The sequence below is a fragment of the Pristis pectinata genome, chromosome 3 (genome assembly GCF_009764475.1).
Source record: "Pristis pectinata isolate sPriPec2 chromosome 3, sPriPec2.1.pri, whole genome shotgun sequence".
Taxonomy (NCBI): domain Eukaryota; kingdom Metazoa; phylum Chordata; class Chondrichthyes; order Rhinopristiformes; family Pristidae; genus Pristis; species Pristis pectinata.
In genome coordinates this window covers 116,540,059-116,557,913 of record NC_067407.1, presented here as the reverse complement: position 1 = coordinate 116,557,913, position 17,855 = coordinate 116,540,059, and the positions used below count along the sequence as shown (strand labels likewise).

At 40.8% G+C, this 17,855-nt stretch overlaps 1 protein-coding gene across 1 annotated transcript in view; it reads left to right on the top strand.

The window, feature by feature from the left end:
* Positions 1-17,855, top strand: part of thada (THADA armadillo repeat containing) — a 299,794-nt gene that overhangs the window by 107,442 nt on the left and 174,497 nt on the right. Inside the window, 1 exon segment of the mRNA XM_052011253.1 lies at positions 16,971-17,060. Within this exon segment, the coding sequence (XP_051867213.1) occupies positions 16,971-17,060 (90 nt within the window).

The window sequence follows — 17,855 nt, the reverse complement described above, 5'->3', positions numbered from 1 at the left end:
GCATTGTTGAAGAACTGCATTTCTTTTTAAAGGAATTATGACTGTGTGGTTCCTAAAGAGAGAGATGTGAATTTGATGGTGGAAATTTTCTATTTTAACAATGCAGTATTTTGATTCTATGACAAAGTCAGTTACTAGAATTAACGTATTGGCAAGTTTATGATATTGGAGTTTATTTCACATGTCTTTGTATCTGGTATAAAACTCATAACATTTATTTTCTTGGTCTTTTCACAAAATAAATGTAAAATGTAGTGTTACAAATTCAGTGCTGTAGATATTAATATCTCCAGACAGCCACCAAGGGCTGCATTAGAACTGGAACACGCTTTATTGATTCCATAACTGTACTTGATGACATTTGTTTATGTGCATCAGTTGTATAGGCTTCAGATGGTGCATATAGCTGTCTTGCAAAGTCCAAAACTAGGTATGCAGAGTTAGCCTTTACCCTAGGCATATTATGATCAACCAAGCGATGTGTAAGAAGACATTCTGGATTATCCTTACTCTGGTAATGATTTCCCCCTCACTTGTATCCTCATCCAAACAACTATTTCCTTGGATAATAAATGTGTGGAATTGAGTTGTGTGTCATGGTGTGAGCCTAAGTGTGCATGTCCATAGGTCTGTGTGTGTGTATGCCTATGTGTTGAAGACAATCAAAATGAATACCTGTAGATGCTTGATGAAAATGCAAAGTTCTGCTCATGTGATTACACGTGATTGTGTTTGGTTTTCCATAGTTACTTTTAAGTTTGTAATCTCAGCTCTTCAGATATATGGTGCTGAGTACATGGGATTAAGCATGTTGCTTTGGTTAGGATAAAAGTATGGATTGACAGTCGAATGATAAGAATGAACCAGTGTTTAGTTACAAAACCTAATGCACCATACTCATGATGTAAATCTAATTTCAGTCATGAGTTTCCCCTCCCTCATAATGCGATTTTTAGTTGCTTGTGACATTTCCCTGTAAATTCTAAATCTCTTTAACAGCAAATTGGACATGCTGTTATATTCACATTAGTACTAACCCATGAAATGACAGTCTTTTCAGCTGCTAACATTGGGTTAAGCTAGAGTCTTGTCTGAAAGCACGTCCTTGGTCTATTTACAAGCTTGTGCTGTTTGTGCGGCAAATTTGTCGATTGATGCTCTGGTATGAGAATAAAAAAAGCATGAAATGATGGCCTTTCTCTTTATACTCGGCACATTCCACTTCAACATCTGACATGGGACAGTCACAAACCAGACATTGCAGTTTCCCTTGGGTTGTTCTGGGTGGCAGATCAAGTGTTAGATTGTACCAATGCCGCAGAAATGAAAATTATTGAAAACTACATGAAAGCAAATGGAAGCAAAGAAAAAAATTAATGAGTATTAATCTTTAGCACGATGTCTTGTTCAAAAGAAACAAATTGTCACATACCCTGACCATGCTATGAAGAGGAAGCACATTTCATTCTTCACTCTTCTGCTAATAACAGCTAAATCAGTAGATAGATCATTTCAGCTTCTTTCCACAGGCATGGTAGCATTTGTTCCTCAGAAAAATGGCTTATATTTGGGGAAAAATGCACAATAAATTTATTTTCATATATTGTAAGCCATTGCAACTTCAGATAATTAATTATGAATCAGTCCTGTTTAATTACATGTTTGATGTGACCAAAGCTTGGGTTTTCCCCTGGTTACAATAGATGACGTAATTGTATTGAATGTTATTTGAAAATAAATAATGCCAAAATATCCTTTGTTTAGTTTGAGGTATGTCCCCAGAGGTCAAGTGAATCAGTCATGTTTCAATGACTCAGTAAGGTTCTTTTCCAAAACTGTTTGTCATGATGATTTTGCTGTGACACCATCCTTGTTTTCAGTTTCCATTTTTTTGTTATAAACTATTGTGGCATAACAGGAGTCTATGTTGTGGACAGGGGCATTTTCCTCTTGTTCTGAGAGTTACAATTGAATTAGAAGTTGGCTTAATGCCAGAGACAAGTTATTGCAATCTGGCATAGAGATGATAAAGCCTAATTCATTTTATATTGCAAATGAGTGTCACATTACTGTGGTAACACGTTAAATTGAATTTTTAAAAACTATGCTGTATAGTAATCCTATGTGGATTAGCTGGTGCTCTTTGAGAATTATTGTGAATCAGTGCATTCATTGTCTACTGTAAAAATGTGTGAGAATTTGTCTACCCTGATGTAATTAGAAATCTTCCATTTGTTGGATTTTGAAGAGCTGGACACAGTTGTACTCTTAACGTGGGAAAACTGATGTCTTACAGAAAGGTCACTGCTGAAGAGAATTACTTCTGGCTCAAAGAAAACCTAACTCTGAGATTGTACTTGGATGTTGCTAATTAAAGAAAGCAATTTTACAAATTTAAAGTCAATGCCAAATGCCATAACAAGCCCTCTAACTTCTGGGAGCTCTTCAATCATTTGTGACTTATTTTTTTAAAAAAAACTACAGTGATGGTGGGGTAGGGGGGATTAGCTTGGCTTTTAATCACTTAGCGAATTGTTGATTTTGTTTTTCATTCAGAAAATGTTACTTGAAAACTTTTTACAGCAAGATTTTTGGGAATGAGGTCATAAAAATGATGTAAACAAAATTTATCCTGTTATGAAAGAATTGATCACAAATTTAATTTAAAACCATTTGAGTTTAGAGTGCAGTGTTCAAAGAGGAAATAAAATGTTTAGTCTAGACTGAAAGGTCTAGACTAACCAGAAATCAGATTTTTTTTTAATACGTACAGATGAAATCTTTGAATTGATGTTTGGGTGCATGTATTTTTTAGCTTAGCACACTTTTTTTAATAGTTTTTATATTGTAATCAGGATGTATTTTGAGTTCACTGAAAGATAAACCAGAAATATATTGCTAACATTTAGTGAATGATAATCTGAGCTTTTTTAAGTTTGTAGCACAAACCACAAACTGAGTTTGACAAGAAAAAGATATGCCAGTGGTTGTGATATTTGTATTCAGTTGAAAATGAGAATTTTATAGATAGTAAAATACCAGAAGCTCTCCACTGAGATACTACAGTATCCAAGAAATCCTTTAGTGGTGTGCCAAAAGATTATTTTAATTGACTAGTCCAGCAATCTGTTTTCCGTTGAGTCTCTGTGACATACAGATATTTAATAGTCACCAAGTGTAAGCCTTCAATATGAGAAAGATGTTTTGGATCCCATGTTGATGCCAGTTGTGTAGCTTGATGTAAGGCTTTGGTGTGCTGTGCAAATGGGCAATTCAGAGTTTAAAGCAATTCTAATGTGTACCATCTGGAGCTGTAGTTAATCCATTTTCTTGGTGAAATTAATTTCTGTTTTCTTTTGCATTAACTATCTCTGAAATAACCCCCCTGTTGAGCACTGCACCTAGAGGCCAACTACCTTCAAAGAACCCTCACTGGTGATATCTCAACTACACCCAGCATCTAAGTGCACTCTAACCCACCTTTCCAGCTTGACCCAAGTCCTTGTCCATGAAGGATCTATATTACTATTCAGATCAAAATTCTTGCATCTGGCGTTCATTTGCTATTTCTTGCATTTATTACTTGTGCCCAAACATTTTCATTCCTAGGTATAATGTCTTGGTGTCAGGCATAGCTATTATTTTTAACATGAATGTACTCAAACTTTCAACGGGTGGCGGCACTGCTCTTCGAGATGCCATCTTCTAGGTGAGGGAGAGGGTGGGAAGACTACTGCAGACCTTGCGGGTTGAATTTTTTGCCACTTGTATGGAGAGTAGCCTGTAACCTGTCACACTAGGTATCTCAAATGAACCAAAGTAGAGACAATGCAATGGGAAAAGCAAAATAGATTGTGAAAAGCATAAAAAGAAATAAGTGCATACATTGTTCATTTAAATGTTTGCATTGCTACAGGAGTTACATTAAGGATATATTATTCATTGCTATATCCACACAAAATGCACACTTTTTGGTCTTTTTGTTTCTAGATGATACATTTGAACCAACAAGTCTGTTTTTTCAGCCTATCAGTTGAGGTAACCTTTCATGTCATTCCCCAGTCTTCTGAGGTCAATTTCAGAAAACCAGCAAATAGTATGACATGGTGATGGTGCGGGTGCACACTGAAGGACTGAGAAGGATGAAGGCAAATGGTATGTGGGAGGGCAAAACTTTTGGCCAAGAGTGCAGTGATGAAGGGAGGGAGAAGATGAGGAGCAAAGAAGAACTGAAGAGGATTCAAAGCCAATAGATCGGGTGAAAGGAAATTGAAGGATTATGCGAAACATAGAAAAGAGAGTGGAAGGGGGTTAAAGCTCAGCAGAGAAATGAGAATGAAACAGGAAAACAATGTTATGCAAGGTGACATGAATCTAGATGGTGACTTGGATGGAGGGCATTCTCTTCCTTAACATTACGTTCCCGTCTTCCTATGCCAGCTGGATTCCACTGTTCCCTTCTATTAAGGATGTGACCACAAAGTTCTTTGTACGCAGGTTACTTCCCAGCCACTATCCATGCCTTCGGTTAGTCAAAAACCAATTCCTTTTGACAAAGAACATTAGTTGAAAGAGAAAATATATGTAAGAAAGACCATGCAAAAGACCACAAGCTAATGAAAGCACATAAGGTACAAAGAGGCAGAGGGGGAAAAGTACAGCAGAAATAAGTGTATAATAAAAATAAGGGTAACACCTAGCAACGTATTCTGACATACCTCAAAAGGAATGTCATTGAAGATTTGCTGATGGGTAAAAAGGGGAAAACATTCCAAAACATAGTGCCTTTGTGCTATAGTTCAAAAACAGAAAATTCATTTTGTTATGTTAACCTGAATAATCATTTCAGAATACTTTAGTCAGTTACAGTCATTTTGTGAACCAGTGTACAGCATTCAAGTGCACTGTTTGAGCCATAAGCATTGCTGAAAGTTGGGATTGTGTTTGTTTCACAGCTTTTGATCTTTATTTATGACTAATTTAGGCAAATACAGGTTTTGTAACTCCTCTTGTAAAGCAAATAATCTTGTGTTTTTTAAAAGAGAAATGAAGCTAACATTTGTTGTTTGTCGTATATTTAGACAAAAATGTAGGTGAGCTAGTTAGTAAGTTTGCAGATGACACAAAAATTGGCAGATTTGTAGATAGTAAGAAAGCTTGCCAAATCATTCAACAGGATATAGACCAATTGGAAATGTGGGCAGAAAAATGGGAGCTGGAGTTAAATCCAGACAGATTTGCACTTTGGGAGGTCAAATGCAAGAAGAAACTATACACTAAATGGCAGGACACTTGGGAGCATTGATGTATAGAGGGATTTTGGGCTGCAAGACCACAGCTCCCTGAAAGTGGCAACACAAGCAGATAGGTTAGCAAAGAAGGTATACATTATGCTTGACTGCATCGGTCAGGGTGTTGAGTATAAAAGTTGGCAAGTCAAGTTGCAGCTGTATTAAAACTTTGGTTAAGCCACACTTGGAGTATTGGGTGCAGTTGTGGGCGCTGCATTACAGGAAGGATGGTTAGGCTTTGGAAGAGGGTGCAGAAGAAGATCACCTTTTGCCTGGATTAGAGAGTATTAGCTATAAGGAGAAGTTGGACAAAATTGTATTGTTTTCCTGGAACGTCAGAGGCTGAGGGACAACCTGATAGAAGTGTTTACAAAATTTTGAGAGGCGTAGATAGAGTAGGTAGTCGGTCTTTTTCCCAGAGTGGAAGTGTCAAATATTAGAAGGTGTAATTTTAAGGTGACGGGAGGAAAGTCTGAAGCATGTTTTTTTTACACACATAGTGTGGTAGGTGCCTGGAACATGCTACCAGGGGAAGTGGTGGAAGCAGAAATGACAGCAATATTTAAGAGGCATTTAGACAGGCACATGAGCAGACAAAGAATAAAGTGATATAGATCACTTGCAGGCAGATGGAATTGGTTTAATTTGGCATCATGGGCGGCACAGACTTCATGGGCCGAAGGGCCTGTTCCTGTGCTGTACTGTGTATGTTCTAACATATGCTAAGGGCATGCATTTAAGGTGAGAAGAGGGTAGGTTCAGAACAGACGTGAGGGGTACGTTTTTTACCGAGAGAGTGGTGGATGCCTGGAATGCGTTGTCTGATAGGGTGGTGCAGGCAAATTCATTGTGGGCTTTTAAACAGGGGCTTTGATGGGCATATGACTGAGAGGAAAATAGAGGGATATGGGCATTCCGTAGGTAGGAGGGAATAGCTATGTCAGCACAACATTGTGGGCCAAAGGGCCTGTTCTGTGCTGTACTGTTCTATGTTCATAAGGTCTGCTGAAAATTTTGAACTGGTAGGGAGACTGTTTTTCGGTTGAATTGGAAGTTCCATCTTCAGTGGGGGTAAGAGGTGTTGATCTAATGATCCTATCAGTTCAATCAGTCTCATTGATTTGATAAATATTCCCATTAGAGAGACCCAGGATGATTCTAATCGATTTCTCCCTTGTGACATTTTTATTTAGAAATAGTTATTTGGCCTGTTAATGGTTGGCACTCGAGCGACATGTCATTGGGGTTCTTGTTTCTGTTACACTGGATGACAAAATGCTTTATAGAGAATGCTTTAAACGAGTTTGGTAGTCTGAGTTAGAGAGCAAGTCCAATTCTAAATTATTTTCAGGTATTTTTAAGAAAACATTCACTCTAGTTGCATAACTGAATGTGTACACATTTATTGTACAAGATTCTAAAACTTACATGGTCTGCTACCCTTAAATTCCTTTGTCCACAAAATACTTTGCAGTTCTTTATTGTCACAGTTGTTTATGGTATGGTGTACGTGTATTGTTTCTGCTTCCTTGCATCAAAAGCTGAGGAAACTTGTAACAATTTTTCAGTGCAAGCAAAACTTTACTGTAAAATTCTGTTAAATATAGAGAAAGGTGTTTCATTTTGTTGCTTAAACCTTGAATGACCACCAAATGGTGAAAAGCTAAACCCAGTCATCTGCTTGATGTTTTATTCAATTATATTAGGCATCACTGCTCTTTAGTGAGATGTTCAGCATTGTTTGCTTTGGCAGATCCCTGTGTACTTTGCCACTTTGACCAGAGTTGCAATTAATGAGCTGTAAGGTAGAGTGTATTTGTATTCTGAACAATTTGCTGACTTTCCTTCTGTTTATACCTGACTTTTAAGTGACAACTTCATAGTACCTTGCTGCTTAATATATCACACAATATAAGTATCTAGATTTCATGAAGAATGGTTTATTTGAAATATCAAAGATTGTTTCTTGATGAGGCACGGTTTCGTGTGTGAGCAGCTCGCCTGACCAATTGATAACCATCAGTGCTAAGGCAAGACATTGGGGCACTACAGTGGCACAACTGGGAGAGCTGTTGCCTCATAGCACTAGAGACCAGGGTTCAAACCTGACTTCAGGTGCTGTTTATTAGGAGTTTGCATGTGTGTAAATGAGTGGTAGAGTCTGGGAAAAGTTGATGAGGATGTGGGGAGAATTTATAAAAAGTGATTAATGTAGGATTGGTGGAAATGGGTGGTTGATGGTCACTGCAAACTTGGTGGGGAAGACACCGCTCAGCACATCATAGAGACCAGTCTCCCCTACGAGGACTCTGTCTACACTTCTTGCTGCCTCAGTAAAGCAACCAGCATAATCAAAGACCCCACCCACCTCAGACATTCTTTGCAGTTTCCTCTGTCTCTAGGACTCTATGACATTGGGTGTCAGACTACATTTATTGACTATAGCTCTGCCTTCAACACTATAATTCCAAGCAAACTCATCTCCAAACTCCAAGACTGGGGCTCTACACTTCCCTTTGCAACTGGAACCTTGACTTCCTGATCAACAGATAACAGTCAGTAAAGATAGGCAGCAACAGCTCCACCACAATTATCCTCGACACAGGTGCCCCACAAGGCTGTGTCCTCAGCTCCCTACTCTACTCCCTATACGCACAACTGAGTGGCCAGATTCTGCTCTAACTCCACCTGCAAGTTTGCAGATGATACCACTGTAGTGGGTCCTATTTCAAATAATGATGAGTCGGAGTACAGGAAGGAGATAGCCTAGTGACGTGGTGTCATGACAACAACCTTTCCCTCAATGTCAGGAAACAAAAGAGCTGGTCATCGGCTTCAGGAAGGGGGGCAGTGCACATGCTCCTGTTTACGTCAGCAGTGCTGAGTTTGAGAGGGTTGAAAGCTTCTTCATGATTGCATCAATGTGCTTGGGTCCAAGATAGATCCTCTGAGATGTTGACACCCAGGAACTTAAAGCTGCTCACCCTTTCCACTGCTGACCCCCTCAAGGAGGATTGGTGTGTGTTCTCCCAACTTCCCCTTCTTGAAGTCCACAATCAATTCCTTGGTGCGAAATTGATGTTGCGACACCACTGAACCAGCCAATCTCTCTCATGAGATGTACACCATCTCATCGCCTTCTGAGATTCTGCCAACAACAGTGGTGTCATTGGCGAATTTATAGATGGCGTTTGTGCTGTGTCTAGCCACACAGTAAGTATGCATCCTTGATTGTCAGTAAGGAGGAGATGTTACTGCTGATCTGCACTGACTGTGATCTTTACCTCTCGTTGTCTTGGCGAAGCAGCCAGCATAATCAAAGACCCCACCCACCCAGGACATTCTCTCTTCTGTCCTCTTCCATTGGGTAGAAGATACAGGTGCCTGAGGGCATGTACCACCAGGCTTCAGGACAGCTTCTACCCCACTGTGATTAGACTATTGAACAGTCCCCTTATACAATGAGATAGACTATGACTTCATGATCTACCTTGTTGTGACCTTGCATCTTATTGCACTGCGCTTTCACTGTAGCTGTGACACTTTACTCTGTACTGTTATTGTTTTTACCTGTACTACATCAATGCACTCTACTAAATCAATGTAACTGCACTGTGTAATGAATTGACCTGTACGATCGGTATGCAAGACAAGTTTTTCACTGTACCTCAGTACATGTGACAATAATATACCAATACCAATCTCCTGATAAGGAAGTCGAGAATCCAGTTGCAGAGGGAGGTACAGAGGCCTAGGTTTTGAAACTTGTTGATTAGTGCTGAGGGAAAGATGGTGTTGAACGCTGAGCTGTAATCGATAAACAGCAGCCTGAAGTATATTTTGCTGTTGTCTTGGTGTGCCAAAGCTGAGTGGAGAGCCAGTGAGAATGTGATTGCTGTCAACCTGTTGTGGCAGTAGGCAAATTGCAGCAGGTCTAGGTCCTTGTTTGGGCAGGAGTTGATTCTAGCAATGACCAACCTCTCAAAGCACTTCATCACAGTAGATGTGAGTGCTACCGGGCGATAGTTGTTGAGGCAGCCCACCCTGCTCTTCTTGGGCACGGGTATGATTGTTGCCCTTTTGAAGCAGGTGGGTACCTCTGACTGCAGCAGTGAGAGGTTGAAGATGTCCTTGAACACTCCAGCCAGTTGGTCAGCACAGATTTTCAGTACCCTGCCAGGTATACTGTCATTAGGTTGCTACCTGCAGTTGGAGCTTTGAAAGAAAGAAAAGCTTGTATTTACATAGTCTTTTTCACATCCCTATAAACTTCTTTACTGCCAACAAGGTATCCTATTGTAATGCAGGTTATATGGCAACCAATTTGCATACAACAAGCCCTCACAGACAGCACATGGTAATGTGACCAGAGAATGTGTTTTAAGTGATGTTGATTGTGGAACAAATATTAGCCAATGGATGAGGCAACCCCCATGCTCCTCTTTGCAGTAGAGTTACGGAGTCTTTTCTGTCAGCTTGGGAAAACATGTGGGGCTTTGGTTTATGGCACTTCCAGCACTTGAGCACACTCTGGCACCTTACTGGGATTTCAGAGTGAAAGTGTTTGTGTGATGTTCATCATTGCATTAACCTTATGAAAGTTGGATGCTCTATGGTTGCACGTCTTTGCTTGTGGTTTTGAACCAGCATTTGCTGTGAACCAGAGAGTCACTTGGAAGTGGGCAAAGTAGGGAAATTGAGGCCAAGGAAAAGAGGAAACCAGAGACAGAGGAGGAATTTGAAGGGGGAAGCCAGAGATGAGAGGAACCATGATAATATTAGTTTAGCAATCTGTAATAGTAATACTGGTAACACGTTGTATTGCCGAGTGCTGAAGACTGTCCTTGTGCTTTCTGACATGCAAGGCCAACTTGCTGGACCTTGTAGTGAATAACCTGGAACAGAATCATTAGGTGTTTAAAAACAAGTGTTTATTTTCTTTGAACGGTTCATTAGTAGTATGAGTGCTAGAAGTGGGGAAGAGAGGTTACTTGACCATTGGACTGTGTGAAATAGAAGTTCGTGAGCTGAAATCTCTGGGAGAATATCCAGCTGGAATTGGCATCCTTGATAAAATGCACATAGTCACTGGTAATAATTATAATTTCCTCTTGCCCTGTAACCCGCCCAGAATTCTGCAATGCAGCAATCTAGCCACTTCTGCAACTGACATTCCATGCTCCTCCACTGATGGCTAGAGGGGATTTCTGATGAGTACTTGTGTAAGAAAGAAGCATATTTAGTCTTTGTCTAGATTAAATAGGAATATTGCATGTATTTATGAAATCAGTGCTTATTTCTTCTGGAAGTTTTGCTGCCGGATTCTGCTCTAACTCCCATCTACAAGTTTGCAGAAGATACCACTGTTGTGGGCCATGTATTAAGTAACGATGAGTCAGAGTACAGGAAGGAGGTAGGGAGCTTAGTAACATGGTGTCATGACAACAACCTTTCCCTCAATGTCAGCAAAACAAAAGAGCTGGTCATTGACTTCAGGAAGGGGGAGGGTGCACATGCTCCTCTTTACATCAGCGGAGCTGAAGTTGAGAGGGTTGAAAGCTTCAGATTTCTAGGAGTGAACACCACTAATAGCCTGTCCTGGTCCAACCACGTTAATGCTATGGCCAAGAAAGCTCACCAATGCTTCTATGTCCTTAGGAGGCTAAAGAAATTTAGCATGTCCCCTTTGACCCTTGCCAATTTTTATCGATGCATCATAGAAAGCATCCTATCTGGATGCCTCATGGCTTGGTATGGCAACTATTCTGTTCGTGACTGCAGTAACTGCAGAGAGTTGTGGACACAGCTCGGCACATCACGGAAGGCAACCTCCCCTCCATGTACTCTGTCTACACTTCTCGCTGCCTCGGTAAAGCAGCCAGCATAATCAAAGACCTCACCCACCCCGGACATTCTCTCTTCTCCCCTCCTCCACCGGGCAGAAGATACAAAAGCCTGAAAGCACATACCACCAGGCTCAAGGACAGTTTCTATCCCTCTGTTCTAAGGCTATTGAACGGACCTCTTGTACGATAAGATGGATTCTTGACCTTACAATCTACCTCGTTATGACCTTGCACCTTATTGTCTACCTGCACTGCACTTTCTCTGTAACTGTGACACTTTATTCTGCATTCTGTATTTTATCTTGTACTACCTCAATGCACTATGTAATGAATTAATCTGTATGAACAATATGCAAAACAAATTTTTCACTGTACCTCAGTACATGTGACAATAATAAATCAATTCCACTGTTTAGGCTCCTGTGAAATCAGAAGTGATTGCCTGTCCAAATGGCCATACATTATGAGACTGAGTGATGCTGACATAATGGAAAATCTTCAGTGAAGGAATTAGAATCAGTTCATTGGCCAAGTTTCTATTTTTGATGTATAAGGATGGCAGGCTCAGCACCACCTTTAATGAGGATAGATGGGGATGGGCAGTGAATACTGGCCCCACTGTTGATGCCCAAATCCAGTGGATTAATTAAAGAAAGGGAATGAAATCAGTAGACAAACTGTTAGTTTGGATGCCAGAAAGTGTTGCTGTTTACAGAAAATCATGGTGTTCTGGAACAGATGGGCTAAAGATCTAGCAAGTATGGATCCATTTCAGTTCTTGAAAAGGAAGTACAGCTTGGGCTTGAGGAAAGGGTCTGTTTCCAATTATGAAGGGTAATTTGTTTACGAGTTTAATTGTGCATTGGCTATGTCAGTAATCCTGGGAGCTTTACTGATTGCTCAAAGGAATTGGATAGGAATTTTTCCCTGATTGTGCTGCAGAATTTTCTGTTTTTTTTGCTTTGGCTCTTCCAGGAGCTTGTGTGGTTAAAAACTGAGTCAATAGTGTAAGTGGTTGCATCGAGGGGAATTTTAATGTGAGGCAGAACATGGGGTCGGGTTCAGGTGCAGATGTCAGGGTCTGAAAATATACCTGTCCAGATCCAGTTCATCTACTATAGGTGCATAAAGTCTTAGAGTTGTACAGCACAGAAACAGGCCTTTCAGCTCACCATGCCCATGCCAAGGTTTTTGACCACCTACACTAATCCCATTTGCCGTCATTAGGTCCATATCCTTCTATACCTTGCCTATTCAAGTGCCTATCTAAATGTCTATGAAACATAGTATTGTGTCTGATTCCACTGCTTTCTCTGGCAGTGAGTTCCATATACCAATCACTCTGTTTAAAAATAAAACTCCTCAAATCCCTTTTAAAACTCCTTGCTGTCCCCTTAAACCTGTGCTCTTTTTGGTTTCTCTATCATGGGAAAGAAAGTTCTGACCTTCTCCCCTATCTATGCATCTTATAATTTTACATACCTGTATCAGGTCATGCTGAGTCTCCTTTACTCCAGGGAAAACGAGCCCAGCCTATCCGGTCTCGCCCTATAACCAAAGTCCTCCAATCCTGGTGAATCTCCTCTCCAGTACAATCGCATTTCTTTCTACAGTATGGTGACCAGAACTGCACATGATGCTCCCAAGTGCAGTCGAACCAGTGTCTGTGAAGTTGTAACATATTTTCCCAACTTTACTATTCTGTGCCCTGAGCTATGAAGGCAAGCATGCCATATGCTGCCTTCACCACCCAATCTAATTGTGTTGCCACTTTCAGGGAATTATGGACTTGAACCCCAAGCTCTCTCTCTGTTCATTAACATTCCTCAGTGCTCTGTCATTTACTGTATATATCCTAACTGTGTTTAACTTCCCAAAATGCATCACCTCACACTTGTTGGGATTAAATTTCATCTGCCAGTGCTTCACTCAACTTTCCGACTGAACTATATCCTGCTGCAGCCTTAGATAACCTTCCTCGCTATCCAAAACACCGTCAGCCTTCATATCATCGGCAAACTTACTAATCAGATCTCCTGTGTTCACATTAATGTATATCATGGACAACAAGGGTGCAAGGAACACAACAAACAACACATGCTTCCCATCAGAAAACATCCTTCCACCACTACCCTCTGCTTCCCATCACCAGGCCAATTTTGGATCCAAATAGTGAGCTTGCCTTGAATCCAATGTGCCTTTACCTTCTGGACCAGACGATTATGTGGGGCCTTGTCAAATGCCTTATTAAAATCCACCTAGACAACATCTACTGCTCTGCCTCATCCATCTTCTTAGTTACCTCCTCGAGAAACTCACTCAAATTAGTGAGACAGGATTTCTTCCGCACAAAGCCACACTGACTGTCCATGATCAGAATGTATGTAAATCCTATCCCTTAGCATTTTCTCCAGTAATTTCCCTGCCACTGACATAAGGCTCACTGGTCTGCAGATTCCTGGCTTATCCCTACTGCCGTTCTTAAATAAAGGAACAACGTTTGCTATCTTCCAGTCTTCTGGCACCCTGACTGTGGCTAACAAAGATGCAAAAGTCTTCATTAGAGCCTCAGCTATTTCCTCCCTTACTTCCCATGGCAAACTTTGATGGATCTCAACTGGCCCTGGGGATTTATCAATCCTTGTGCATCCCATGACATCTAAAATCTCCTCCTCCTTAACTCTGACCTGCTCCTGATTATCCATATACCCCTTCTTGACCTCACTATCTTCTATGTGCTCCTGCTTGGTGAACACAGATGAGAAGCATTAATTTAGGACCACAACCACTCACATCGTTGCTTGCCCCCTCACATAGATTATCCATTTGGCCCTGAAGGGGGCGCACTCTTTCCCTGGCTACCATTTTGCTCCTGATGTAGAGTGTTGTATCTAATCAAGTTAGTGATTAAAATACAGAAACTAGTCAGTTGCAGCAGTATATCAAGGCAGTTTACTATTACCTCTGCCCACTGCCCAAAAAGCAAATGCCCTACCAATGAACGAGTTGCATCTTCTGATGGGAATAGTGGGCAGCGCAGTCGTAAGAGCTGCTGCCACACAACTCCAGTTTCCTTCTGTATCCCAAAGATGTGCTGGTAGGTTAATTGGCCATTATAAATTGGCCCAAGTGTGGGTGGTGGCAGGAGAACAAGAGATGGGTATGTGAGAAAGAATATGTTACAGGGAAATAAGTTGGGGGAAGGGGACTGATGGCATTGCTTTGAGAGCCAGCATAGACTCAACAAACCAAATGGCTTCTTCAATGTTGTAAAAAAAAAATGAGTGTATTGATCATTATGACTGGCTTTAAATATCCTATTTGCTCTTAGATGTCCCATTAGAATTTTTTTCCCCCGGGACTCTGAAGCTATTGTTAGTGGAATATGAAACCGTGTTAAACAAATTATTTTCAAACTATTAATTAAGGATAGTTTCCAGTGAAAAAAATAGATGAAAAAAATGCATTTCATTTCATAACCTAAAATAATGTGATTTGAGTTGTATTAAAAAGCAAAACTTCATGAGAGGGAATAATGGGTGGTGGAGAGGTTCTTTTCGTCTTCCCACCCAGGAAAATAAGTCTTACACTCTTCAACCCATGCATGTCATTAGCACTTGTGTAGTGATAGTTTTCCCTTGCCAGTCCAAGGGAAAGATCGTTCGAGGTACCTACAGCATGACTTTCAATTATTGTGTCTCACTGCATATTTTATCTCCTATTGCGATTTATTTTTTGAAACTTTTAGTCACCCATTATTATTGACACATCGGTAAATTTAAGCATTTCCTAACTATTGAAATCCAAACGACTGAAAATATCATTGTAGTTAATGGTGAACTTTATTGGATCTGATGGAAATCAACAGCCATGTAAGAAAATGGTGTCAGTCAAGTAGTTACAGGACAGAGGTTATAAATATATTCCCTTCCAAGGCATACACTAAAGCAGTCAATGAGCAAGGAAAGGACTTGTCTGGATCTGTTGTCTTCTCTCTATATATTGTTCTCAGAACTACCTTATTTTGTACTCTTTTCGGTAGGATTGATTCATGCTGTTCTGCAATTTTCCTATTCTCATTTTAAATTAAGATACCTTTTTTTAACTAATATTCACCTAATATTCAAAGTTTAGCTATTCCTCTGCTATTCAGAATCTGCTTATAATTTGTCATCTGCTGATAAATTCTACCATGAGCATGTTCCCCACAAGTTTGTGAATGATTGGTCAAATTTTGTTACTTTCTATGCACTAAATTCTCACCTAATCAATCCATCCAATATACCTAATGCCATTGGTGGAAATATTCCTTTTCAGGTTTCAACTGTAAAATTAATGCTAATTTGATTTTTTTGTTTATTTGGATTCAGCAAAAGCAACCTCAGGCTGTAGTCTTGGTCACTTTTGGAATGAAGGAATGTTCTTATGGTGAAATGATGCAAAATATCCCAAAAAGAGAATGTGGTGATGAGCTACTGCCTTGAACTGCTGCAGAAATCTGGTGAAGGTCTCTCCAGAGTGTTGTTGGATAGGGAGTTCCAGAAAGTCGTGATGATTGGTGATTTAGAGGGGCATCAGTAGAGGGTGGCATTCTTGTGTGCCTGCTGCCCTTATCCTCCTCGCTGGTGGGTGATGTGAGTTTGGAAGGTGCTGCAGGAGTAGTCTAGGCAAGTAACCTCAGTGTGGAGACGCAAGAGACTGCAGATGCTGGAATTTGGAGCAAAAAACAAACTGCTAGAAGATCTCAGTGGGTCATTCAACACCTATGGAGGCAAAGGGGTGGTCAACATTTTGGGCTGAGAGCAGGGTCTTGATCCAAAGCATCAACCATCCCTTTGCCTACCCAGATGTTGCTTGACCTGCTGAGTTCTTCCAGCTGTTTGATATTAGCTGCGTTGCATTTTGTGGACGGTGCTTACTGCAGCGATTGTGCGCTGTGGATGGAGGGAATGAATATTGAGGATGTTGAATAGGGTGCCTGTCAAGCAGGTTACTTTCTTTTTGTTGGAACTTCACTCATCCAGGCATGTGGAGCGTATTCTGTTATGCTCCTAATTTGTGCCTTGTTGATGGTGGGAAAGGTTTGTGGGGGTAGTAGGGTGGGGCTCTCATTGCAGGATACCCAGTTTACAGCAATGTTTTTGTGGCTGGTCCAGTTGAGTTTCTGGCCATTGGTGGTTCCCCAGATGTTACAAACAAGAGATTCGGCGACAATAATGCCATTGATTGCAGAGGATAGGCTGTGGGAATCTCTTATTGAAGATGGACATTGCCCGACATCTATTTAATGTGAATGTTATTTGCTACATGCCTGAATGTTGCCCAGGTCCTACTGTGTGCAGGAATAGATGGCTTCATTTGCTGAGAAGTTATGAATGGAATTGAACATCATGAAATCATCAACGAATGTCCCCACTTCGACTTTATGACGGAAGAGAGGTTATTAGTTAAGCAGCTGAACATAGTTTGGTTTAGGACACTGCTTTGAGGAACTCCTGCAGTGATGTCCTGGGACAGTTGACTTTCAACAACTATAATCATCTTCTGTTATGCAAAAGTTGACTGCACCCATTGGAATGTTTTCCCTATGATACCCACTGAAGTCAGTATTACGACAGCTCCTTCATCCACATTTGACTGCCCTGATGTCAAATACTTGATGGAAATCCCCTTGGTGATTGTTTAAGTCAAAAATGATAATCTTTCAAGGCATTTTTATTTTTCAGGTGATTGATTGTCTATTGCAGCCATTATTGGAAATTAAAATACTTTGATTGTAATCCATGCTACACACTTCATTGTTTCATTTATGTCACTTCCTATGTCTCTATAGGATGACAGGCAGAGAATTTTTTACCCGTTTCCCCACACTTCATCCCTTCCTCCTTAAGCAGCTGGAGATGGTGGCAAACACAATGGACAGGTGAGAAACTAAAATGTTTGTATGTTTGAATCAGAATCAGGTTTATTATCACTGAATTATGTCGTGAAATTTGTTGTTTTGTGGCAGCAGTACCGTGCAAGATGTAAAGACATAAAAATTACAAGTTACAAAAATAAATAGTGCAAAAGAGGAATAACGAGGTAGTGTTCGTAGGTTCATGGACCATTCAGAAATCTGATAGTGGAGGGGAAGAAGCTGTTCCTGAAGCACTGAGTGTGGGTCTTCAAGCTCCTGCACCTCCTCCCCGATGAAGGGCGCATGTCCTGGGTGTTTAGGGTCCTTAATGATGGATGCGGCCTTCTTGAGGTGCCGGCTGTTGTGTGAAATCGTTCTATTCTGTCTTAAGGATCAAGGACTCTGGATACGAGCTTTGTAGACCAAAACTAGTTTAATCTTAGGTACTGGGATGATAATCACAAAGGCAAACGCGGGACAGAAGGATGGGAACAGACACGCGTTTACTCACGCACAGGATACCACGAACATGAGAGGGGATCGCAACTAGTTTAGGATACACTCACACACACATTAATGCACACAAGCACACAGTAACAATGTACGACTTCAGGATATAACACTTCGATGCCCATCCCACACTAGCGTTGGCCCTTAACGCTCCTTGAGTCTGAGTGAAACGCTCCCTGAGTCTGAGTGAAACGCTCCCTGACCATGTGGTGATGCAGTCTTACCAATGATCTCTGCGGCGTTGTCTCACTACTCCTGGGGTCGTCAAAAGAGGAAGGGCTAGGGGATGCAGCCCTTCTTATGGTGCTA